Source organism: Gymnogyps californianus, chromosome Z (genome assembly GCF_018139145.2).
Source record: "Gymnogyps californianus isolate 813 chromosome Z, ASM1813914v2, whole genome shotgun sequence".
NCBI lineage: Eukaryota > Metazoa > Chordata > Aves > Accipitriformes > Cathartidae > Gymnogyps > Gymnogyps californianus.
In genome coordinates this window covers 53,966,593-53,993,502 of record NC_059500.1, presented here as the reverse complement: position 1 = coordinate 53,993,502, position 26,910 = coordinate 53,966,593, and the positions used below count along the sequence as shown (strand labels likewise).

Here is a 26,910-nt window from a genome sequence, read left to right as displayed (position 1 = left end):
TGTGTTGGTGAATAATGGTCCATACAGAAGAGAAACAAGTGGGAATACAGTCAGAGAATAGTTGTCAAATTCAAGGAATCATAATGTAAAGTTTCATAAAGCAATCGGGAAAGCAGATGTACAAAGTAAAGAAAAAGGATTAAATGAAATGGGTAAATAGGACAGTCTTCTCATTTGCCCTGGATTGTGTAGCTTAGCCCAAGTTTTGTTTTCCTTCTGTCTATCACCAGCAAACTGCATTTGGCCACAGAAAGGAGCTGTAACAGCTATCCAGCTACATAATGAAAAACCACTTGGCTCTGACAGGTGCTCAATCTATCTCCCTTCAGTTAAGGGAAGTCCCTGCACTTGGAAACAGTAAATCCTCAGAGAAGACAAATGTTCAAGCACACTGATTTTGGTAACAATCTGTGTTTGGTTTTAACTTTGAGGTTAATTCATCCCTTTAGGGAAAGTGCAGCTACTTAATGGTAAAAGTAACTCTTTTCCTATTGTGTTTGTGAACTTTACGCCTAGGGCATGGAGTATCTGGGTACAAAAAGATATGTTCACCGGGATTTAGCAACAAGAAATATCTTAGTGGAGAATGAGAACAGAGTTAAAATTGGAGATTTTGGATTGACCAAAGTCTTGCCACAAGACAAAGAATACTACAAAGTAAAAGAACCTGGTGAAAGCCCTATATTTTGGTAAGTCATCTTTTAGTATATGAAATCATGGCATGCTTTCAGTTTTTGCAGTTTCAGCCAAATGTTTTGCATATTGTGGAATTTTTAAGTGCAAACTCCAAGTCAGTTGCCCAGCATTGTGAAGGTCACATGCAAGATGTTTGACTCTACAGAACAGCATGCAGGACTTTTCAACATATTTTCAAAAAAAAAAACCCCAACTAAAAATTACCAAAATATTTAAAAGAAATAATATGTAACAGGAAAGTTATTCAAAGGTAAAAGAAATCTAAAAGGGTCCATTCCCCAGGACGCTTTCAAAGTTTTGGACCTTTCGGTTCCCTGAACACTGATCATTCCTATCTTCTAGCTGAGATCTGTTGGATGGACCCTCTGTTGACCAAGTGGAGTTAAATCCCACAGAATGTAATTAGCAAGGATAAAGTGCTGGGTTGAATATTCAGGTAGATGTCTGTATTTGGGTATTGAGCTTCCAGAGAAGGTCTAAGTTACTCCAAAATAAAGTAATGCTCCAACGAGCTGCACTTAGCTTGGAAAGTAAAAGAACACTCTGTGTAGCCTGTGGGAGACTGAAGGATTATGAAATGGAAATTGGTAGACTGTATTCAGAATGCAAAATATATACTTCAGTTCTGTTCTATAAAGACATAGAAATATCTTGGAAAATACGCTGGCAGATAACTGTGATAAAAACCGTTTTATGTCCTCATAGCAAAAGAAAATGCCATTCTATACATGTGATTTTAGTCTATATTTTAGTCTGCCTTAGGCACTGTAAAAATGTCGTATCTAAAGGATAAATAATACAAAATGGCATCTTAGTAGATGTTATTGGGAGTTGTAAAATTTAAGTCCAGAAGTACCTGGAACACAGTTCAAGGCTCACTGAAAGTGATGGAATGATGCTTACTGGCTATAACTGTCTTTCTTTCCAGACCTTATCACATCAAAATCTTGTTTACTCGCACTACAGATACGAAAAGTGTCTACAACTTTGTTGGGAAAGAACCAAACTTGGATATAGTTATCACTAACTGTGTCTGTTTAAGGTGGTTTGTGTTTTCAATACCAATTAACTATTATTAAAAGAACAGTTACTAGTGAAGGTAGTGGAAGGAAATGAGAATGTGCTAACGCCTATGAACAAAAAACATTTATTAATGAAAAAAAAATCAGTCTTATTAAAAGAAGTATCTTCAAAACCAAAAAGACACTTGTCACACAGAGCAATACTCCTTTTACCATGTGTTGCAGGTATGCTCCAGAATCTCTGACAGAAAGCAAATTTTCTGTGGCCTCAGATGTGTGGAGTTTTGGTGTGGTCTTGTATGAACTCTTCACATATATAGACAAAAGCAAAAGCCCCCCAGCTGTAAGTACATGGTTAATGGTTCTCAGGTTTTTTGTTTGTTTATTTAAATTTTTGAAAAGATATAGATTGTTCCTGTACCTAAATAGGTTGACATTTGCTGATCCTTTCCTGGAGATACCTTTCTGTTTATGAGGCAGCATCCAATCAGAAGCAGCAACATGCTAAAAAGTGTTAGTATCAAGCCATAAGAAGGAAAGGAGATCTGAAAATTACCTGATAGTCTGTGCAGATCTTATCCATCCTGTAACTCCTAACTGTTTGAAAAAGATTTAAAAATTTCTCTGATTGTTCTTTCTCATCCTTCGTGGAGAGTAGTCCCAGGTGCAACTGTTTCATTGCAACATGACATGTATTTTTAATGCTATTCTAAATCTGAGGCTGAGCCAAACAAATACATAAATATTAAGTTGATTTAAAGAAGGTAGCTTAAAGTTATTTTGTTATGTTACCACAACCCAAGTTAGTAAGTTATTCAAGTTTGAGAAAGGGAGTGGCTTTTTGCAGACTGTTCACAGTCACCTTTAAAGACAAATTTACAGTGGAAGGAGAAAAACACTACTTGTACACTGAATAACAGTTCTCCAGTTGGAACTGAGATTCACGATCTTACTTATACCTAGCAGTCCTCTGCAGGCATAACAGAGGAGAGTGGAGCCTTACATATTTACTAGAGCTGTCGTCACCCTTGGCCAGTGTCTCAGTTCTGGCAAATGTAGTTTTGAGAGCTGAACAATGATGACAGGCAAAAATGCACTTGGAAGATCTCTGCATTGACCTCAGTGGGCCTCTTAGTAATTTGATACAATGACTAAATTATCAAGGAAGAACTCTCAAGGCAGGGGCAGCTCTTCCTGCATAACAACATAAACATTGCAGACACCTGGAGTTCTTAAGAAGGATTATGAAATGGAAAGTGGTAGAGTAAGTCATGGGCTCAGGTGGAATATACTTTGAATAAATCAACTCTACATGTGCATTCACCACTTCATCAGGTTGGTTATCCTATTGGTATGTATCAAGAAAAATTAATTTTACCAGTTAGCCAAAGCAGTCTGTTTAACTGTCATAGTCTTTATAATTATACATTGTTTACCCAACTTTGGCCATTTGCACATTCTACCAACAGTTGTTTCACATTTTCATGTCAAAGATCATTAAAGAAATTTATGTGGCATTGGAGGAAAAAATAATTCCATTATGTTGTGATTAGAAATTATTTTCAGTTAATAGTACTTCCTCATTTACTTTTGATCTCTGGCAATCTGAGTGAGACTTTAATCTGCTTTTTGGGTTATGTTGATTTTTGGATAGCAAGACTTATCTAAGCCATTTTTACTGACTTTAATTATGCTACTGTTTCTGGCCTGTAGTTACTGAGTAATCCTGTTAATTTTTTTATTTTTTTTTTTTAATACATCAGTATGATATCTGTTTTCTGTTTGACTGGGATTTTTCAAAGCATCAAGATCTTGTTTTAATGTTTCAGGGAGCTCTTTAGAATTAGCTGTGAGGTGTATCCTTTTAAAACTAGTTAATCATCAGATGATGATCAACATTTTTTAAGAAGATTTTTCACTTATTGCTTTAAATTGTGTATGTATCATCCTATTTTTATCCACACACAAAAAAAGTGGTAATTACTGATATATTCTCTGGACTTGTATTTTATATTTTTATCATTGTTATATACTATTCTATTCTTATTATTATTTATTCTTCTTATAAAGAATTTTCCCTTGGTGAGAATATTGCAGCATCTTTTTTTTTCCTTTAAAAATTATTTATGACAGTCGGCCTTCTGTTTCAGGAATTCATGCGCATGATTGGCAATGATAAACAAGGACAGATGATTGTATTTCATTTGATAGAGCTTTTGAAGAATAATGGACGACTACCGAGACCAGATGGATGCCCTGATGAGGTGAAGTATTTTATTAATATGTGACTGTAGTCTGAAAGGTGCTCAGTCAGGGCGAGTACCTGGTAAATGCAAACCTTGTGTTTTGTTCTGCTTGGATTACTGAAGTATTTATACAAGCGGAATAACTGTGCTCTTATTTTATCAGTTGCATGATGAGTATAACTACATTTCTTTTCTGATTCTTTAGATTGCATTCCCTCAGGAGTCTAGAATATAGTCTTTCTAAATATGTGAAGTAGGACTAGTATGACGGACTTCTGTACTGGGGCACTCAGGCTTCTATTTCAAAAATATAAATTTATTAAGGCAATGAGATTAGTATATAGAACTTGTTGCATGGAAGTCCCATATAGAGATTCTTGTTCAAAGCTGCGCACTGTGGATTCTTTTGAAGTCTGTAACATTTAGCAGAAGTCTGCATAAGGTTTTTCACGTTTAATTCCAAGATTTAAAGAACTCCTTGATTACTTTCATTCTCTTGCTCTTCCCCCTTCAAGCATAGGAATACCCATGTTAATCATGTGTATTATTCACTGTCAAACATTCTCAGCCAAGAGCTACCTGCAGACTGTAGGCACAGTTAAGTATATGAATCAGATTTTGTATGTTCAGGGCCTTCAGATTTGTATTCATATTCTTCATAGATACCGAAGTGTATATGTACGTAAAGCCATCCTCAGAGCACACGAACTAATTCAATGTTCTTTTGTTTTTGCTAATGCTCCAGATGTTTTAGAAGTAGTATGAAAGTATTCCTTCAGTTTTGTAGTTCTCTGTTCTTCAGAGCAGGGTGCACTTCAGCTTGAGTCAAACTGGTAGGGCTGGGTGGGTGAATCAGTAGGGAAAGAATGTAAGTAAAATAGTTACGCTTTTCAGCATGTATAACTTCCAGCTGAGATCAATTGCTCCCTCCCTTTAAAATCAAGCACACTTGGCAATAAGTCAAGAAGTAATCCATTCAAAACTGGAGACAGAGGAGAGATCAGGGTCAAGTGGTCTAGCAGAGAAGAGAAGAGAAAGAATGGTACAGGTGGGGCAGGGAAGCCATGGGGGAAGAAACAGTCTGTAGAGAATCAAAAGATAAGTCTCTGAAGTAACCTTTCTTGCGTTATATGTATGAGTACAGCAGTTGTTGAATTGCAAAGGTTTGGCTTTTTGTAGATAACTTGAATGTCATGTGTATAAGATAATACGTAATCTGTTTTACTGAAACTATCCAAACTAATGCAAAGGTTTCAATGCCTGACATTTCTTCAGATATCAAAGCAAGATGGAAATGTGTGTGTCTCTTTTGTCAGAAACTGCGCTCTTCCCGTTTTGATTCTGAAAGGCTAGTCATCACAGATATTAAATCTTCCAGATGTCTGTAGCTTACAAGCTGCTTGAGGCTTGGGTCTAAAGCAGCTTGGTCAATACAGGAGTTTCAGATTTGCTGAAAAATATGGAACTGATGCAACTTTTTTTTCCTGGGAGCTGTGCAGGTTGTTCTTAAGCAACATGTAAAAAATTGTTGGAAGTATGAGAAGTTGGTAATAGTGATATGGGTTAAACTAGTGAGAAGAGTACAGATGAAGAGCTTGGCAATTCGTTTTGTGACCAGGTATTGGGTATGTGTTTGGGAAAAGAGAAAACTGTTGCCCAATGCCTATTGTAATGGAAATCTCTTCCAAAAATCATTTAAATCTAGTTCTACAAGAAGTGGCTTCAATTTGCACAGTAACTTTTCTGGCTTATTTCTGATTATATATGAAGAATAATTAAGAATTTAATATACAAATGTGGAGAAGTGTATGTTAACATTGCAGGGGAAGCTTAATTTTAGAATTGCTGTCTTTGTAAATCTGATTTTTGGTCAGACTTGTAAAGCATTTGTAATTTTAAACATTTTTGAGCTTTCCCAAAAATAAGAGCAAGCAAGAAGATAAAAACTTCACAAAGTAACCTAAGTCTCTTAAAAGTTTCAAAAACTAGCTGAGTGAATTTCCATACTAACTTTAAAAAAAAAAAAACTCCTTTTATAATAAGGCGTCATGGTTTAACCCCAGTCAGCAACTAAGCACCGCGCAGCCGTTTCCCCCTTCCCCTCCCAGTGGGGTGGGGAGGAGGAAAGCAAAGGAAAAAAAAACAAAACTCGTGGGTTGAGATAAGAACAGCTTAATAACTAAAGTAAAATATAATACTAACAATAGTAATAATGAAATATAATAATAATAGTAATGAAAAGGAATGTAACAAAAAAAAGGAAGGGGAGGGGAAAGAAAAAAAACAGTGATGCACAATGCAATTGCTCACCACCCGCTGACCAATGCCCAGTTAGTTCCTGAGCTGCGATCCGCGCCTCCCGGCCAACTCCCCCCTGTTTATATACTGGGCATGATGTTCCATGGTATGGAATACCCCTTTGGCTAGTTCGGGTCAGCTGCCCCGGCTATGCTCCCTCCCAGCTTCTTGCACACCTGCTTGCTGGCAGAGCATGGGAAACTGAAAAGTCCTTGGCTTAAGATAAGCGCTACTTAGCAACAACTAAAACCTCAGCGTGTTATCAACATCATTCTCACACTAAATCCAAAACACAGCACTGCACCAGCTACTAAAAAGAAAGTTAACTCTATCCCAGCCAAAACCAGGACATAAGGGCTTTTGCAGAGCTAGCTATTCTCACTTCTCGCTGTCAATGGGATCAAGCAGATAAACTGATTGGTATAGCAAGACTTCAGGCACACTCTTGTGCCACTGTTGCTTGGAAGCATGAAGTTAAGTTGGATGTTCTTTGGACCAGTTCAAAGTAACTATTAACTATTTGTAGTATCTGTTTATGTACTACCGATTTTCTTTGTTTCTTCTCCAGATTTATGCTATCATGAAAGAATGCTGGAACAATAATGTTACCCAGCGCCCCACCTTTAGGGATCTTGCTCAGCGAGTGGATCATATAAGGGACAACATGGGTGGATGAGAAAACTGTCCCTCGTCCAGAGGATGTGTTGGAATGCAGAACAAAATTTACTTGGTCTGCTGTGTATAATTGACATATGTACACGTCTGCATCTTACCTTTGCTGGAAGTAAAATCTATGTGGCAAATATCCTATCTCAATCTGCATACTGAGGAATCCTGCTGGTTTTCTTTATCAGGATATATTTGTTACTATGAGAACATGTTGACATTCTCAATAGGGAGAGAAATTATTTTTCTAAATAAAATAATCTAATATATGGTCAGTCTACAACACCGTTATTTGCCTTACTTGGCAATACAAAAAAGAGGTGACTTAAAATGTGGTGAGATTAAGAGCTGAAAAGACAGTGTATTTCCTTGTTGAGATGGAGATGCACAGAAAAGACTTGTAGAAGTCTTCTACAAGTCTTTTCACACTGAGTATATAGTGACTTGGCACCTTGTTTTGTGTGTTGCACAAGGGCTTGTGTTTGTTAATGCAGTTTTATAATTTTTTCATTGTTGATGCAGAAATGGCTTCTCTGTATAACAAAATAGAAGTGGTTATGTAACCCAGAAACTCTCAATGTGCCTGTCTGAATTAGTTACCAGCCAGCAATATATGCAAAGAGAGATAATAGGTTGTGTGATGTACTGTATGTATTTTGAGGGAAAGGGAGCAAGTTGTTCTTAATTTGGAGAGCCAGAAAACCTACTCATCTATGTAAAAATTTTAATTTAAAATGAAAAAGCAAACATGTTATCCAGTTTTTCTTGCTCTTCTTTTCCTCTGTTGAGTAAGTATTAGATTCCCGTTATATGATTGAAGATACAGTGATAACAAGTAGAAATGAAGCCGTTTTATACAAGGCAGTGTCTTCAGTTTGTTTCTGAATATGAAAAAGCTAAACATACTGCTTTTAAATGCTGCTCTTTCATTCTTTCCATCTTTGTAATTTTCATGCAGTCATAAGTGTATCTTTGGGATAAATTGGGAACTTTTTAAAGCAGAATTAAAAATCTAGAAATGCCCTCCATTTCACAGTTCCTCACTTTGCTGTTAAGATGATCACCTTATACCTTCCTTCCAGTACACAAAAAAGGGTGCTTGTGGCCCAGTATCTGATACAGCCAGTCACAACCACATCAAGTCTATTTTGTAATGAAGTGCCCAAATTACCTCCTATTTCTTTCTGTGGTAATACCCAACGTAAGACTATTTGGAAGGAGGAATTACAAGTGCAATTGCTCTGCACTCAGCGGGGGGCAAGGATGTGATCCCAGTTACTGAGAACTGGAAGGAGATCAGAGATACCTGAACAGATTACTTATGCTGTATAATTCGGCTTTTGAAATAAGTCTAACAGAAGTTTATGGACAAGACAACTCTTCAGTTTTGCCTCCAGGCATAAAATTTGGGGATAATCTCATATCTCAAAGCAGTAAAGTTGCAGGTTTTGTTTATTTTTAGTTCAAATAATCTTTTTTGTTTTTACTTATTCTTAAGCATTATTGTTTGTGAAGTACAATGCTTGTTCTTCTTGGACTTTTGTTGAGAGAAGTTCAGTTAAGGGGATATACAACTTGGCAAACTGACCTGACATCCAGATTTGTATTTAAAATTAAGTGTATTTTTATTTAAAATTTGTGGCAGTGAGTCAGTGAAACAGAGGAGTTACTTTCACTGTGGGGCCGCCTTAAGATTTGTGGTTAACTACATCCATCTTATCAGAAGTTTAAGTACCTCAACTTTAAAAAATAAAAAAAATTAAAAAATGCTTACTTAGTGTAGCATAGTGCCAATATGGCAATGTTTTGTACCACTATGATGTTTCTCTTCCACAATCACTCATACAAAATTATGATTTTATACTACAGGAGATCGCTAAGTAGGGAGGGCAGCATCAGCCCTCTTTCTGCCCATTGCTTTTAATAATATTTCTATTGGTTTTCTTGCCACCAAGCACTTGCATATATAATTTTTAAAACTAATTTCACAATCAGTTTTTCAGCTGCAAAGACCTTTGAAGTGCTTTGTTCAACTTAACATGTTTTCTCCATTTCTATACATTGCTTTGAAGATTTAAAATTTTGTGCAAAAAATGTCTTTGCATTTGTAGTCTCAGTTGTGTGTACGTATTTTTTTGTAACAGAAGATAAAGCTTTAAAGCATTGAAATAGCATTTTAGCTGGATAACATATGCAGGAATTATGTAAAATTCGCAGTGTATGACACTCAGTAGCTAACTGATTTCCAACATGTAGTAGACTAAACATAATTTATGTAAAAATCTCAGGGAAGTTTGTGTAATGCAATGAAGAAATCTTCCGGTTTGCTATTTTTTCAAGTGAATAAAAAGTCTTTTTCTTGTTCTACTACAGTATGACTGATTACATAGTCTATTTGATGGCATAAATATAGTGTTGAACTCAAGGATAATTTTTAAAGTGTCTTGTGGAATTTTTTTTTTACTTCATAATTTTTAGAGAAAGCCATATCTTTACACTGCAGTGTAACTTTGTGGTGTTGGTCAGGAACATACAGTCTTTTGTAACGAGTCTGTGTGTGCAAAGGGCTTGATCATTTGGGATGAGTGTTCTTAACTGGGTGAATAGGACCAAGTAGTGCTTAGGACCCTCGGGGGATGTGTGATCATCTGCAGCATCAATGTTTAGGTCCTGGATCAGACCAAATGGTTTTCTCAAAAAGCTGTTGAGGATGTAAATGCAGTGATTTTCTGAATTTGCTACTGCCAATTGTAGTAACCTTTTTAAAAAACAAACAAAACCCGCTGCATTTCGAAAGCTCTCAGATCTACAGTAGCATTGTATAATGCCATATTTTTATCTAGCCTTTGTATTAACAGACTCAGTTCTTTGTTTTAGAAACTTTCTTCAGTTGGCATTGCATTTGTCATACTTTAGTGTAATCATTATGCTACCCAAAATGCTGATTTTTTTTTTTTTTTTTTTTTTAGAGAAAGTGCTGGTTTATGCATACATGACTGCTGCTATGATGTAGAATTAAAATATTAGCTACTGCTTTGCACTTGTATTTGAAGTGAAAGAATTTTTCTGTAAGTGCACAATATATCTTACAGAATCTCTGCAAACAAGTATTGTCTAGCATAATACTGGTTTGTTGCCTATCAGTATAAATATATTAAGTTTCAAAATCAATTTTTAAATATATTCCACAACCCTGCAACAGTCATGTAATAAGCCAGAGGAGGAAGGAATTTTCAGGAAAAGAAACCCATATTCTTGTGAAGTCCTAGTATTGATTAAAAGCTTCCATAGTTGAGGTAATTGTTACTAAACGTACAGATGAATATAACTGTAAAAAGATATGTAAATTTTTTTTTTTCTGGAAATTAAGTTTTTAGTTGTTGCATTTAGTTGAGATGTTGACCAACTGCCTTGAAATGTATGGGAAAAGATGTTACTGTATGAAGCTAGAAGAAATGTAACTCTTGCATAAAGAAAGCAAGCTTTTCAGGAATGTATGATCACAAACACCTGGAGGATAGAGTTCTGAGAGCAAAAGTAGAAGCATAGAACAACAACAAGACTGATGGAAGAAGGCTGCTGTTCAACACTGAAGAAACTTTCTGAAATGTGAAATGCACAATGATTTATGAAAAACTGATGTCTACTGAAAATGCCATACCATCACAAATATGTGCTAATATATTTCTAAACTGTGTATTGTCTGCCTTAAGTCTAAAATATTCAGAGACCTAACCTGACTGAAAAATACAAGAATTACTATACCAAAAGAAACTGCTTCAGGTTGTGTCGTGCCAGACAGCAATTTTGAAAAGGTGTTTAACTAAGAAGTTTTTTCTGAATTTTGCTTTTTGAATAAGAGGTTTACAATACTTTATATTAAAGTAGAAAAAGTCTCTTGGCGGGGGCAGGGGACGGGACACCTGCCACTTATGGTTGGACTGCAAACATTTGAACACATGGTTTATTGAAGAGAACATGAAGGGGATATTTTTTAGAAAACTGTGTATTGATACCTGAAACTTAACTGTGCGTTTCTTTTGAGTTTGGATAGTGAAAATAAAATAACTACATACAATGAATGGCACATGCCTGCCAAGATTTTCTTTTATATAATACCTAAAATTAGTTACTGGTGTTTAAATCACTACTGAAGAGAGCTGGTCTGTTTAAAAGGGTAGAATACAGCACATACAACTTTGTGGCCTTCCCAGAATAGCCAGATGTAGTGTTTATCTTTTGGAAGGAACTTAAATGTACCAAAGTAAAGGTGGTATATTGGGTGCTTCCTAACAATAAGACTGGGTTTTTTTGTTGTTTTTTTTTTTAAAAGTTTTCATTAAGCTAATTATTTTGGGATGAATAAGCACTTCCATTTACTCTCAGTATTTAGAGAGCAGCAAGTCTGTAAGATAGGGACCGCTAACAGATTGTCTGTTACCAGTCTACAGTTCTTTAGAATTTCGAACACAAACTCTTATGAAACCGCTTCTTGATTAGCATTACTTTGTCATCTTTTCATATGACTTTCCTGTAACTTTACATGAAAACTACCACCACTTAACCTTGAACAGAGTTGAATGCTATTGTTAAATTTTGAGAAGCACAATGGCAAAATGGAAAATATGCATATAAATACAAGCATGCAAATATATACTTAATTTTTACTTCCACCACAGTAGAGTAGCTTAAACTAGTTCAGTTACCCCTTCCCGGACATAAAAGGCATCTTATTCTCAGAGCAGATTGCCTGAAGGTTTTATTTTCTTTTATGTGACAAAATACCATCCCAATGAATTTTAAAGGTTATTATAGGTAGTGTTCCTGCTGTTCCTCGCAACACCTACTGACATAAATGGGGATCTTTAATTGTTCTAGAGAACAAATTTCTGGGAAAATGAAAAAGTTTGAAGAAGAAAATAGGAGATGTAATAACGTCATGAAGCATGTTGTCCCTGTGTCATAAAGTATGGGACAATGTAGCCTTCAATTCATTTTCATGTTATGCAATAGTGTGATGTTCTGCTTGTACTTTGTGATAAATATTCATAGTGGTTTTAATGAATTCTGAAATTCGGGTTTAGAAACCTGTCAAACTGCAGTCAGACTAAGTGAAACATTCTTTGAGGATAGTACTAAGAGAAGAAATAAGAATGCCCAGTATTCACAAAGATTACCCCAAAATATTATGTCATAATTTCAGGAAGGATTCTGGAAGGCATTTGAAAGAAAAAACAGGCAGAAACTAATTATGTTAATTGTATAAAGCAACCAAGGCAGCAGATACTAGTTCAGATATTTGTCTGTTACAGAGTACTGACACGGTTGAGTCTGCCCTGGAAATGCAGACAAATGAATAGATATAACGCCAATCACTAGGAGCAAGTGCAGAAACATTAAATATTAAGGTTATAGCTGAGTAATACTAATAAAAGCAGAAGAACAAGGTAAAGCTTAAAATGCTTCAAGTTTTATGTGACTGATTATTTTGAGCAATGCAGAAACATCCAGGAGTGGAAAGGATTCAAGAACTTCCAGCTAAATTAATACTGCAGCACAGCAAGTACTGAATTCTGATGAACTGTATTGTGTTGGGTTTGTTGGGGTTTTTTTTGTTTTGTGGGTTTTTTCCCAAGGAATGAGAAAGACTGAATAACATACTAAAATGAGTTATTACCTTAAACTTCTGCAAGACTGTGATAGCTAATTTGCTGTATATCTGTTTTTCTGTGTATTCAGTTGCATTTTCCACATGGAGCTGTGCCATAAAACTTCAGCTCATTGAAGAACATCAGTCAAAAAACCTGAAGCAACTTGTGTAAAAACAACTGTGCATCACTTATGTTTCCTCTTAAGTATTTTTCCCTTTCATGTTATAAAGACGTGAAACTTTTAGTGAACTTATAAAAAAAGAAGCTCACATCCTTGTAAGCTTACTAAGAAAAGTCAAATAGTGGTCTCTGCAACAAAGTAAGATCACTACTGAAGGTCTGGGTGGTAACAGAGCTGTTATTTTAGGATCCAATTTTGACATTTGCATTCTGCCCAAGTCAGTCTTGAGACTTTTTTTTTTTTTTTTTTTTTTTTTTTTTTTTTTTTTTTGATTAAGCAACCTAGCTCTCCTCTGAATTACATTGTTTCTGTAGAGGAAGATTTAAGTCCATGGAATTCTTCAGCCAATGCAACTTTATTCCATTTGTCAAGTTTATCCTGAGACCCTATGAAACAAAGCTGAGCACCCTGACAGGTTTGAAACTGTGTATGGTAGTATGTCCTATTCTGAAGTTAAAGCAGGTGAAGGTTTTGGTTTGAGAAGGTAAGTGCGTGCACACATTGAGTTGCGATATACTTGCCAGAGTTTCTCATCTGAAATGTATAAAGGGGCTGTGTAGCACATGAGTAATGAGGTTGGTGCTACAGGGGCAAGTGTGATTTCTGTTTGTGTTAGTTCCTGTGTTTGTACAGGAGGTAGCTGTGCTCAGAAAGCCATACAACCTGTTTGTGGCTGCACTGCACATCTGACTTGCACTTGTGTGAAGCATGTGATATGCTACACAGTATTAACTCTAGAAAATAGGAATTTGAAGGCTAACAGCAGCCTAGAAAGCAAAATCTCATATTAAAGCCAAACAAATCGGACTGAAAGGTAAAACTTGGGGAAATCCAGGTGGTTAATAACCCTATGCATGCAATTTACAGAACCAGATACTGCTGATGCGAACAGGTCAAAAGAAACAGGACTGGAAGAGTTAAGTCTGGAAGATGTTGCAATAAGCACTAAGATTTGAAAGACATGATCGAGTCATAAACCAGGTCATTTTTTTTAACTGCTCCTTCCTAGAGTATCAGTAAAACTGTAGTGCTACTTAAATACCTTCAAAAAAGTGTTTGAGCTGCATTTGAAGTAATGCTAACTCAGAAGCTTTTACAGCACTTAGGAAAAAACACGAAGTTGAACAAAGGAGGTCTGGGCAGTTCAGTACTTGCTGGTGCTGCCTTGTCATGCCCGAGCTGCTGGTGCAGCTAGGAGGCTGGCTCCCAGCATGGCAGGGATCTGCCTCCATGCCCTGTGCCACTGCACAGCATCCTCCTGCACTGCTGCACGAGAGCTGGCAGGATGCTCTGTGTGGGGAGTGCCTGTGATGGCAGAAATGCTGGTTGTCACAGCAGGCAAGACCAAGAGCTGCACACTTCAAGGCAGGTTCAGAAGGAGTTTGCATACCTAGTAATTCTGGTTCACAGCTGTTGCTGTCGGGTCAATGCACGCGCAGATCCCAAGGCACATACACTCTGGAGCTCTGGGAGCAAGGCTTGCTCGCTCTGTCAGGCACAACTGGAGCTACAAGGGGAGGAGGATCCCTGAGTCCCCAAGCAGCTGTGTGACAGCCAAGCATTTGCAAGGGCATTGTGTAGGGGACCTTTGAGGTCTTTGTGAGCCCTGGGCTCACCCTTCTGCACTGCATCCATTTGCACCACGGCTGTGGTGAAGATTGTGGCAGGTGGCACAGATAATTCATTTTTTGTAATGCTATCATTAAAAAAAAGATTAATCGAGTTAAATTGCAATTGCTAGGGAACATCAACAAAAGCTACAGAAAGCATATCTGACCTTCTAACCCAAAACTGTAGATTACTGGAGTGTGAACTAGAGTTCGGGAGCGTGAGGTGGTATTTAGAACACGAACACAGAGTTTGATGAATGGATAGCTGAAATTGAGCTTCCCTACTTTTTGCATGCATACTCTTGACTAATACTCTTTTCTTAGCAGAAGAAATTAATGATAAATGGAAAGCAGAATGGTATCCAATATTGAAAGGTCTTTATGAGATGCAACTTAAATTTCAAATCTGTGGAGAAGGTCTGAATAAAGAACACTCGCACACCAGCAAGGTGCTGGATATGCCCTTCATTTCTCAGGACTAAGCAAGATTTTATTACTTTGCTGTAAGGTGTGTAACTCAAAAGGCTACAAGGAAGTTGATAAGGGGATATCACGCCCTCTTTAAGAAGGCTTTTGGGACATCCGATGTTGCAAGTGTCTGGGCAACCATGCTGTTACAGGAACAATATGATATGGAAGAAAGAGGCTGCCCTAGAGGAGCTTTAGCCTCCTGTATTGGGACCATTCAGCCCTTGGGGACCTGTGGCTCCAGAGCTGGTCAATCAGCATCTCCCACTAGTGTGCTCAGTCGGTAAGCGTACAAAGATTCGGAGCAGGCCAACCAGGATTGTGACTGTGCTGGCAAAGGTGAAGCCTTGCTTTAGGATGGGAGGGGAGCAGTGCATGAGCACACTGTGCTGTGATCCAGCACAGAGGCATATGGAAGGGGATGTGGAAGTCCAGCGCTGCACAGAGGCAGGATGTGGCTGAGGTGGAGCTGCTCCGTGTTGGAACTGAGCTGCCACTGAAAAGCCCTACAGTGTGGCAGGTGGGAAGGAGTGAGGTGGTCCCCTGGGCTTAACTCTGCTGCCCTATGGGGGTGATAATTGGGGCTGGTCTCAGGTGATTGTATACAGGTGTGTGAGATGAGCGAGTGAAAAGCCTGTCCCATGCTTTGTTTGCTTAATATGTTAAGCTTAGCAATGTCCAATGGTTTGATGTTACCTACCCCCACCCGAATAGAAGTATACTGTTACTTCAGTGCGTGTTTTCCATTACCAACCTCATCCACCAGACTGAGGGCCTACTAAGGCAGACCCATCAGGTGCCACGTAGGAAAACAAACACTTTCCTGGCATTGAATTGCACTTTGCCATCTGAAATGGCCACCAAGCCACTCACTAATAAAAGTCTTTGGGGCGTCAACAAAAGCCACAGGAGTGCATAGGCACTTAAGAAATAGGAACGTCTATGAAACTGAGATGGCTTTAAAATTAAGATTCAACTAAGAATCAGTTTTAAGGATTTTAAGTTTAGAATGAAAACTCTAACAATCCTTTGTAAGTACCTTTCCCTTAGGCACCTAGGCAAAACTTTTGGACCTCTCCAAAACATCTTTTTATTCAAATTATCTTTACCTTGCTTTCTTTCAGATCTTCGAATTGCATGGTTAAACAGAGAGGAAGATGTCAAACATACTCTGCTTGCATCACAAATGATGGAATGGAAAACTTAAAATTTTCAGTCAATCTTGGGTCTTGAACTACTGCATCTGTGGTGATAAATCTGATTATACAGACAAAAGAGCACAAAGAATTTGTTTCTTCGTAATAATGAGCAATAATAAGAATGTAATTATGTCAGATGACTTCAATAAATTCATCTGCCACCTTGTAAAAGACTCTCAGAAGAACTGGAAATGTGAGGAGAACCGAAAGCTGGATTAAGTATGCCAGAAGAAAAAAGGATATCATTGCGGAGTTATATCAGAATTGCTGCAAGTCAGACTGCCTGAACAAGGACAGCAAAAAAATGCTGTTCGAGTTCAAAGTGTGTGATCAGTATATATTTTAGGTACATACAATCAATTTTAGCTAGGTGGTGTGTGATTGAATGCTGCATGGTGGGAGAAAATTAACATTGTATTTCATTCCTTCTGTAATACAGCTGCCATCATATTACTGATTTCTTAAAAAGAAAAAAAAAATCCTACGAATGCAATAGCTATTAGTGATCTTGCTTTGCCGCTATAATCTTGTCTAGTTTTACTGAACCTAGACAACTCATTTTAACTTTAGTCTTTACATATATATAACAATTTTTACAGAGCTTTTGTAAAACTTTATTAAGCAACTAAATACTAACAAATCAGATATTTAAATTAGTTAAGTATAACTGAGTATATAGCTCGTGTATTGCAATTCATTTAAAATTGCAGTAATTTCCCCCCAACAAGAACTCCAGTTAGCAATCATCTAGTGTATTATTGAGTACTTCTAACCTGAATGACGAAACAACAAAAGCTAAACAATTACATCAAGAGGAGTTGAAAAGAACAGCTATTAAATGTGGATGCTGGATGTGTTGCTTGAGCTGCAGCTGATTGAGCTCTAATCAGATCAATGGGCTTTACTAACTATGTCATTAAAAACTCTCAGTCAGATCACTCTTAGAAGTGGCTTCTCCTCAGAAATACTGATCTATCAATTAAAAAGGTAAATCAAACTTAACATCTAGTCCATGTACAGCAGCTTCTGTATGGGAAGTGTGGAGCTTACAAATAAGCACACACAGGTTCTTACCTCTTGCCTCTGAATGGACCTCCAAAAATACCTGGAATAAAATCTAAGGTTAAACCTAAGCTTGGCTTCAGCCTTCAACAGAAGAGCATCTGACATAAGGACATGAATCTCTCTATTCACTTAGCCAAAGAGACTGCTATTTAAAAGGATGTTTTGATAGCAAATGAAAAAAAAATGGTTTCTGAAGGCTGAAAGAACTTCTCCGTTAAGGGCCTAACAGGTTGGAATTCCACTGCAAATGAAATTCCTAAATGGGGAGAAGGAGAGAAAAGTTTGGCAAATCTTTCAGAAATCACAGGAGAGTTCCCAAGGTGAGAGAATACCAGTTCCTTAGATGTGAGGACTGTCAAGTGGATTTTAAAGGAACTGACATAAGTATCTTTTCAGTATAAATGTATAGTTTAGACTAACGGACAGGGAGATTGAATCAGGTGATCACAATCAAGTCCTTTTATCATACCACATACCGCTTACTAAGTACCCCAAATTGATAGTTTTCTGCTATTTATAATGAAGTCATAATTATGTGATCCTGTAAAATGGACTAGGGCTTTTTTACATCTTTGCAGATCTACCTCTCCTGCCATATTGAAGTTATTCTTGATAGATATTTGTCCAACATGCAGTGAGGATCCCATAACCTCTACGGGAAGTCTATTCCAGTGATTACTTTTCCTTGCTCTTAAAGTCTTTTTGGATTCTCAAATACATTTCTATAGTCTAAACACATTGCTTTTTGTCCTACACTGGTTGTGTAAAATTTTTCTCTCATCTTTATTGCTACCTTTACATATGCAAGTTCTTGCCTCAGTCTTCTTTGCTCTGTATAAAACAACTGCCATTTCTACATTCTTTCTTTATAAGCCATAATTTCTGTATCTTTGATAATTCTTGTTACTATTTTACAGAATTCCTCCTTCCTGAATTGTAGTGTCCAAAACTGGGCATGGTACTGTGGGCCTTATTTGTTCCCAGCAGAATAAATATTTCACATATCTTACAGTTAAAATTCTCATTTATATATCCCTGTATGATGTTTGCCTGTTTTTACAATATGATATTGTTATCTCATTTTGTGATCATCTACAATCACGGATTCTTCTGTATAGCCAGACATCCCTTGTATTTATGCTTTTGATTATTCCTAAATGTAGGAAATAATTTCCCTAATTTTTGAAAATCAGCCTGAACTCTTCCAACATAATTCCAGTCCCTTCCTCCTTAACGCCATCTGCAAATTCCTCTGCATATTTTCTCTAGTTCTTTCTGTGTCTTCATTGTCCCTCTTCCTTCATGCAAGAAATTAATGAAAATGTCAAATAGTACTAGACCAAAGAGAGAATGCTCTGAACTCAGTTTGGTCTGTCTCTCCTGCTTGACAGTACACCTTTGATAAATGACTTTCCAGTCATTTATCAAAATGATAAATTATCACCATTATCACCATACTAAGAGGTCTGACAGTACTCCTTTTATTAATAGTTTAGTTCAGTTTGTGTTACCCTGGATTATTTGCAAGCATTGTCAGTTTTGATGCCAAGATACAGAACATCTTACCTAACCACGAGATTTGATAATTTTTCTTTTTTTTTTTTTTTTTTTAATCCATAATGGTTGTTCATCATCATCTTCTAAGTACCTGCATGTTGTTTATTTGACTGTTTGCTACATTTCCTCTTGCCCCCTGAATTACAGTCAGACTGACTGATCTGTAATTCTCTGTCCACTTTTTAAACAGAGCTTATAGATTTTTCCCTACCACCTGGAAGCTCTCTTGCCCTCTTTCAATTCCCACAGGTAACTATTGATGATTCTGTGGTCTCAGCCTGGGGGATGCAAACACCCAGCTTAACAAGCCCGCTCTGAATCATTCTTTCCTTAGCTGTGGTGGATACACTTGACCCCTAGCCATACTTTGGTTCAGGCTCACTAAGGAGCAACAGGCCTTATGCCCTGTGGTGAACTGGCGAGCTGGGAAGCTCCTGGCTCACGTACAAGGGAGTGAAGGTGCCTTGGAAAAATATTTCAAAAGGTCGTTTCAAAACCCAAAAATGCAAGATAACCAACATACAGAGCAAGATACCAGAGCTAAAATGAAGACATCTATCTTGTCGATACTATTGACTGGCAGCCAACTACTTCACCCTATAAATATTACCATCAGGATGGGCCCAATTGGAGCTCTCCTTGAATTGCAAGTGGACTGCATGCCAAATGACTCTCCCCTTGAGCAGGGACGCCTCTCAAGGTTTGAGATTCCTTACCTGAGACTAAGAGATCCTTCCTTACCCAAGGCGGAGAGATCCCTTACCCGCAACAGATCCTCGGTAAGTGACTGATAGCATGCTGAATTAATACTAATGAAACATTTCTAATCCATGTAGCTACTCAATATTATTGTAAACATTGTATAGGTAATTCCATTAGGCATAAGCCGTTGTCCAAGTCTGAGACCAAGATTGGACCTAGCCACACCTAGGCTCCATAAGGAGTTTAGAAAGCAAGGGGGTCAACTCTGAACCTCGTGACTCAACAACAGGAGGGTCTTCCCTACTCTTTGCATCTCCTGTCTCTGTGTGAGTCATTCTAACTCAATTCTAACTCAATTTTCCTTTGTATGTTTCTTCCCTGCAGTAATTAATAAGGTGAACCTTGCCATCAAACTTACTGAACCTGGTCGAACCACTGTTAAACTTTGTTAAATTCCATTGAATTTGTTGAACTCTGTCAAATTATTATTCTACCTCAATAAAACATATTGCTGCTTCTCTCTTTTGAGTGAGGTGCATTCCACTCATCCGCAACATTAGTCTAGTCTCAATTTTCAGCCCTAGATCACTGGTGCAGTTGTGGTAGTTGATTGCACTTGGTAATTTCAGTAAACACTGGTGCATGGGGGGAGGCATTAGATGCTTTTTTTTTTTTCTTCTTTATGTCATGATTTGTTTTAATGTTCCTTTCTTTTCTAAAAATGATGACTATATCATGGTTGTTCTTTCTTATGATGCCCATCATGTCCACATTCTCAGCCAGATCTTTTGTAGTGGTTGTAATTAAGTAGCACATTCCCCTCCAGTTTTTTTCTCCATCTTCTGCAGAGTGCTTCAACACCTTTCCAGAATTTTCTGGGTAGTCTGTGTCCTTCTGTATCGCTTTCTCATCAAAATGATAATTGAAATTTCCCATTAGTATGAAGCTTTTGTGCTTTCAAGAAGTCCTTTGGTCACCCAGAGAAAGACTTATCTCCGTTATCTTCTTTATTTACAGCCTACTGTAGTCCCTTACCTGACAGCACTATTGCTTTTACTGAGAAATGTTTAGTCACTCTAGCTGCCAATAGCCCTTCTGGACTAAAGAATAAGCATACACATCCTTGAAACAGCCTTTTAGTCTTAGCTATCTTTACTGAACAGACCATACTTGTCTGTATGAACTAGCCAACCAAATCTCTATCATGCCAATTAAGATACTATTTTGAATATGATTTAAGACATCTAGCCATTTCTGTTTCCTATCCTCTTGCATTACTATGTAATAAACTAATTATAGTGCATATGTATATATATATTTGCCAGTTATCTATTAGTATATAATGAACAATAGCATATAATGAATATATATTTGTATATAATGAACTAAGATGTTTCTGCCTACCTCTCTCAATACCGTATCAGGAAAATACTTACTTCCACATCTAAGTCTTTAATACCGATTGATGTCTTGTATGTGACTCCTTGGTTCGTATCCTTTCTGCAGCCAGTCCTGCAGACGAAATCCCAGGGGAAGGCAGGTTGGTGGGACCTTGGCAGGGCTCCTGCCCCACACCCTGCCCACAGCAGGCTCAGCTGCGGAGTCAGACCAGGGTCCTCAAGGCGTTACCCAGCCAGGGCTTGAAAACTCCCCAAGGCTGGAGGCAGCACAACTTCCTTGCGTCCTGGCCCCGCTACCAGGCTGTCCTCGTGGGCAAAAGGCTTCTTCTTATCTCCTGCCTGAGCCTCTGGTGTTTCACTTTATCACCATCATCTCTCATCCTCTCGCCATGTACTGCTGTGAAAAGCCTGGCTCCTTGATGACCTCTTCATAAATAGCAGTGTGCTGTGTCATGGTGTTTTTTTGGGTCCTCCAATTACCTGTTCGGGTCAACTAATTTAGTTTAGCTGTAATCTAAGTTTATGGTTAAATTTAGGCTCAAAGGAAAAATTTAAGAGATTATTGGATGCTGCAAGTCTGAAAGAGAGAATGGTTAAGTCAAGTTAGGAACACCAGTGACAGTTCACTTACTTACATACCCTTCCATGAAAAAGGATTATACTATGAGCAGATCAGGTGCTTTTTTGAAGCCCAAGTCGCTGTCATTTAACAAGGCTTGAATTTAGAATAGGTACACAGCTCTGATCATCGCTGGAGTCTATTTTTTAACAGACTCTCTCCTAATTGATAATGATTTTTAGCTTCCAGTATGGCCTTTCTGTGTGGCCTGGGACCCTATGCAAGCTCAAACCCAGCTCACTGACAAATTTTGAGATGGACACTGTTGCCTGAGTAAACTTTTGGACAAGCTTGGAACCACAACAAGAGAAAAAGCTTGTGTGTGCTTGAAGGTGGATTGACAAAACTGTAATTACTGAGGGTCTGCCAAAAGGAGAGTCTGAGGGGGATAGCAAGAAATTGGAAGGTGTGCTTCCTCATATAAATTTTTGAAAGATTCCCAGGAATTGCAGGATAGTCTAAAAATCCTTGAAAAGAGGATGTGTGGACCTTAAAGGATGAGGTTCCAATGAATAAAAAGTCCTTTCCAAGATGAGTGTATCTCTTTGAAGATACCTGCACTCTGCACTTCTAAAAGGCAATGCAGACAAACAGCTGAGGGGATAGACAGGAAGGTGTATCTACACACTCTTCAGTGCCAGGCTGGAATTCACCTAAGTTTCCAGAAGCAAAGCTGAGAATGCTTCTCTTACGTCAGGTGGATGAGCCTGCAAAAGCTAAACCAAGGTTAAAAGTTAAACAAAATTAGACTCACATCTGGCAAACAGGGTCTGATTGGTTGCAGGACAACTGGAGCAATGCAGAAGACTATGCCTTCTTCCATGACCTATTCGGTTTCTGAGCCTTCTAATTTAGATACTTACACATGCACACATGGTTCTCTCTCTCATGCACCACTTAATGAGAGTGGAAGAGACCCAAGAGACCTAGTGCTGAGAGACTTAAGACGAATGTTCGTAATGTAGGAAATCTGACAAGGTGTGAAAAAAGTACCAGACCTTCCTCTGAAGTGCAAGTGCAGCAATACTGCTACAAGCCTTAAGAGGTTCTGAAAAGTTGCCTAGTTGTTCAGGTAACTTGGCCCACATCGTTCCTTGTATCAGGGCTGGAAGGATCTGCAGGATGAATCTTCCCGCCCCTCAAACCAGCAAGGTGTCGTAGCTGTCATCAGCCCACTGTAGAACACACCAGCCCCTTACTTATGTTACTGAAAGACTCCAAGACCAAGAGCTATCACATTTCAGCAGGACAGGAATGTTGACCTGCCTAGTGAAGGAGCTTTGCACAGAGGGCACAAGACTGCTGGGATCAACGTGGCCACTGCGCTGCCGCCCTCAGCCCAGTGTTGTGAGCTCAAATGAAAAAAGGGCAGGAGGAAAAAGCGTGTTGTCACACTGTGTTGCTGCACGGGAAACACCTCAGGAGATTCTCTTGGCACAGGGACAAAAAGATGCACAACCACAGAGACAGAGCAGCACTTCAACAGTGGCCTTTGGTGCCAAGACTAGTTGCTGCTGAGCTCAATAACTTCTGCAGTGCCAGAAGTATATCGTCACAGGCAAACTCTTTACACCAGGTTGCTAACACAGGGAACAACTTCATGCTAGCATTGAATAAGCCACTGAAGAATGACACCAGAAGAGCTGAAACCATGGTGATCCAGTTCTGGTGCAGAGGCAGAAAGTGTGATCTTACTGCACTTTGCTTTCAGCTTGTCTGGACAAAACAGTTCCTGACGAGGCACTCCTCAGTGCCAGGAGGGATGCATCACTTGCTGGCTGAGATGTCACAGAAACTGCAAGGACCTGGGGAGTCTCAGGTCAAACAGTATAATCCAGAGGAGGCGATCCAGACAAGGCAAGGAGGCACACCTTGCTGGGGCCTGTTTGGCTGGCCTACGGTGAAGGGCAGTACCCAGAAGTTTTCGAAGCACAAAGGCTGGAAGCTGCGTTTTGATTCTCATCTGAGTTTCTGTACGTGAGAGATATGCTACCTCACTCAGCTGTGTTAACAATGATATGCTCTTGAAGAGTCATAGATATACATCTGGCTTTACACACTCGAAGGTTAAAACATGAGAGCAGGCTGCAGTTGAGGAACTGTTAGCATTGCAAATCAAGTATAGGAAACTTCCAGGAAAAATGTAGATAGCGGGGAGGGTAGGTGGAGGAAAAGAAGCTGATGCACAAACTAGTGAATTTACTCTCCTTCCTATTAGTGCTGGTTCTCTAGAGTATATAGGTGAGAAAATAGTACTGGACAAGCACACTGTGATGGTGCAGTATTTGGTATCAAGACCTGACCACAAAGCAGGTGGCACAAAGCAGTCAGAGTAACAGTCAGGTAACTCTGTTGGAGCTAAAATCCAGAGAAAGGAGACAACAGCTCAGGTGTTTGTTCCCAAGACACAGAAAAGCTGTGTGATGAAAAAATCCATTCCACATGTGATGGCAATGTGGCACAAATGAGAAAAGGACCCTCTTCCAGCTACTTGCTGATACTGGTGAGTGACTGCAGAGCAGCAGGTGGGATACAAATTTATCCAGGTTCTGTTCTGCTGAGTAGGAAAGGAGTTTGCATTTTCTGTTGAGCCTCTGCTGCCTGCCGAGGAGGGAAGATGGTAGTCTCAGAAAGTCTTCCCAAAACTCAGGATGCTAACTCCAGGTCTGTCTCTGGCTTTGCCAGAATGTAGAAATAAAAGTTAACTAACTTTTTTCCTGCCTATCAGCAGAGGTAAAAAAAGAGAAGCTAGCACATCTGCTCCAATAACTCAGGAATCTAGATTTTTCCTGTACGGTTTAAAAACTGGCAAAGTAAGCAATGGGCCAAATGGGACAAGACATAGAAGGGAGCCGTGTCCTCTGGGTCTCTGGGATTTGTTACATAGCCCTCTGTAGCACATTTAGCATTCTATGTATGGACAAACTTACACCTTAACATCATCTGAGGTACTTAGGTCTAGCGGTGTCACAATCTTCACATTGCTTACTGCTTTACATGAAGAGTTCTGTCAGGTTTTAAACAGGGCAATAGCAGGGAATAGAGCTGGAAAACCTGCTGTACATACTGCTGTGGATTATTCCCATGTCTTTGGGTATTGTTCAAGGAGTTCATAGTCAGGCCTGAATCAGACTACATTCACACTGAAAAAAAATCCGCAAACCATCCAGAATAATAAAGTCTTGCAGGCACAAATAGCAGTGCTAATATGGGAACAGGCTGATGTATCATTTTCTGCTCACAAACTCAAAATAGCTGTTCAGAATATGGCTCATGCATCTTAATAGATTACCCAGAAATTGGACACTTCCTGTGGGCTAAGACTACATCAATGGGACTGCAATTTCTGCAAGTAGCTAAAACAATGCTTTTCTCCATAGCTGATTGCTCTGTGAATGAAATGGGTGAAAAAAAAGCTTATTTCTTGTGAAAAAGTGTATGTTTCTGAACAGTTGTGATGGTAAGCATGGTGTGTTGCTTTGAACTGCTGTGCTCATGTTTATGCTGCTATATACATATGGCAGTACTCCCAGGGAAGCTTTCAGCAGAGACAGTGTCCTTTTGGTCTGCTATATGGATCAATATGACAACTCAGTAATTATTTTACATTTTGAGCTGTCTGCTCCGAAACGTGTTTGCTTTCCCCGTGCAACCAGTCAGACAGCTCATTTTATGTAAAAGGTTTGCTTCTGGTCTTAAAGTGTGCTTGGACACTGAGTCATGTGAGCAGGAGCAGATGGCCTCCTCCAGACCTGTTGCAATCAAGTGACACATAATTGTCACCTATGGCTACATTGCAAAGAAATCATTACAAAATATGGCCTACCCCCACAGAAAACCTTAGAGGTCTTTGAAAACTCCATTTGCTTTAAAACAAAGAAAACCTTTGCACACTCTAGTGTATGCATAGAGTCAAATACTTCCTTACTCAAAAATACGGACTGAATTTCAGTCTGTGCCATGTATCTGTGTCATGGCTGACCTGCTAAAGCTGTTACGGACTACGATGAGGCCTATTAAGAAACCAGATGAAAACACAAATTTCACCATTTCTCTGGGTGATGCATACTGATGTATCTTGACTCATACCTCTGAAAAATGCCTGTTTATGTCAGATAAAGACTGATTTTTCTATTTATAATTCCATCTCAGCATGAAACAGTTCATCTTGAACACTAATTTCCACGTAAACTACTTAGAGTTTTACGAACGGGTTATGTCTAACCTGGCAAGTTAAACTCCAGATTGTTCTCTTCAAGACTTAAGCTCACAAATTTAAGGTTTTAACTACATCTTTGTTTCACTCAGGATATAAGAAACCCTGCTCACTATATATGCAAGCTGTGTAACTGGACAGACCAGTGCTACTGGAGTGAGCAAGCAAGCAGAATAAACACCATATTCACCTTTCCCAATATTCCTTTTTAAAAGCCTGGCAGAAAGTTTTCTAGCAAAATGAACAACGCATACAGGCTAATTTTCAGTTTCATCAAGCATGGCATTTTCACATTTCCCCTTTCCTTAGAGATTCTAAGTACTGTTTAGTCCTCACCTTACTAAGGAATCTTAACTCCCAAAGCCCTGGATCCTACTCACTGGATTCCTGTAAGGAACACTTCCCCTCAAACTCCTCCTGTATTCTTCTAGGAAATCCTGATCTCAACTAGGAGCCTCCAAATCCAAAACTATTTGTGAGGTGAAGTTGCTGGAAGTTAAGATATAGAAATCCAGCTAGCCTGTTGCAAAGAAAACTATAGCAGAACTCTACACAGTTACCTTCTCCACTCAGAGTGACAAAAAGCATCTTACAGTCACTGCAACAATGGTGTGGAAGTAGATAACTAATTTCTTGCTAAACGTTATTGTTACAACGACGGAAGAGATGGTGCTTTTCAGCTGGAAGATAACAGCATTCATAGTGAACACCCATTCTGCCAAGTCTCTACGGAATAAAATTGACATGGTTTAAAAAAAATAAAAAGGATTGATGGATGCTGAATTGCTGGAATAACAGCAATATCTTAGGAAAATGGATAAAGAAGTGATGCAATAATTTCACTAAGCAGTAGTTCAACAAAAGAACACTTTTCAAAAGACAATTTGAAGAAGGAAGCCAAAAGGTAACAAACTGCAGTCTAAGCTACAAAGTATACACTGAGTCAACTATTGCTACAAAGCGAAGTTACCATGAGAATCATAAAGGTCAGTAAAAACGAAAACCTCAAGTCATCAACAACATGGACAGAAATACGACTTGTTACAGCTGAGAAAAACATCCAGGAAGGCAAAAAGCTTAGAAACTACAAAGATTAAATCAGCTATTTATAAATACAGTAGCAATTCGCAACTTAGAAGTACATCTGAAGTTGTGTAGACCAGTATACCATAAGAACACAGTAAGATGTCTGAGTGTCTGCAGAATAAGTTACTTGAAGCACATCCAACACTCTCACTTAGCAGCAGTAGGAAAAAAATGGGGAAGTAAGGTAAACAAGGAATAATTCAAGTGTTAATGCTTCACTCGCTAACT

At 38.5% G+C, this 26,910-nt stretch overlaps 1 protein-coding gene across 2 annotated transcripts in view; it reads left to right on the top strand.

The window, feature by feature from the left end:
- The window catches only part of JAK2 (Janus kinase 2), a 62,573-nt gene extending 53,273 nt beyond the window's left edge, over positions 1-9,300 (top strand). The window contains exons 22-25 of one of the 2 annotated variants that reach the window (XM_050913249.1): positions 517-689; positions 1,944-2,061; positions 3,869-3,982; positions 6,831-9,300. In XM_050913249.1, coding sequence (XP_050769206.1) covers positions 517-689; positions 1,944-2,061; positions 3,869-3,982; positions 6,831-6,938 — 513 coding nt within the window. In that variant the 3' untranslated portion in view covers positions 6,939-9,300. Of the gene's footprint in view, positions 1-230; positions 396-516; positions 690-1,943; positions 2,062-3,868; positions 3,983-6,830 lie in introns of those variants that run through there. The other variant, XM_050913250.1, reaches the window with a different exon arrangement.
- Positions 9,301-26,910: the final 17,610 nt, after the last annotated feature.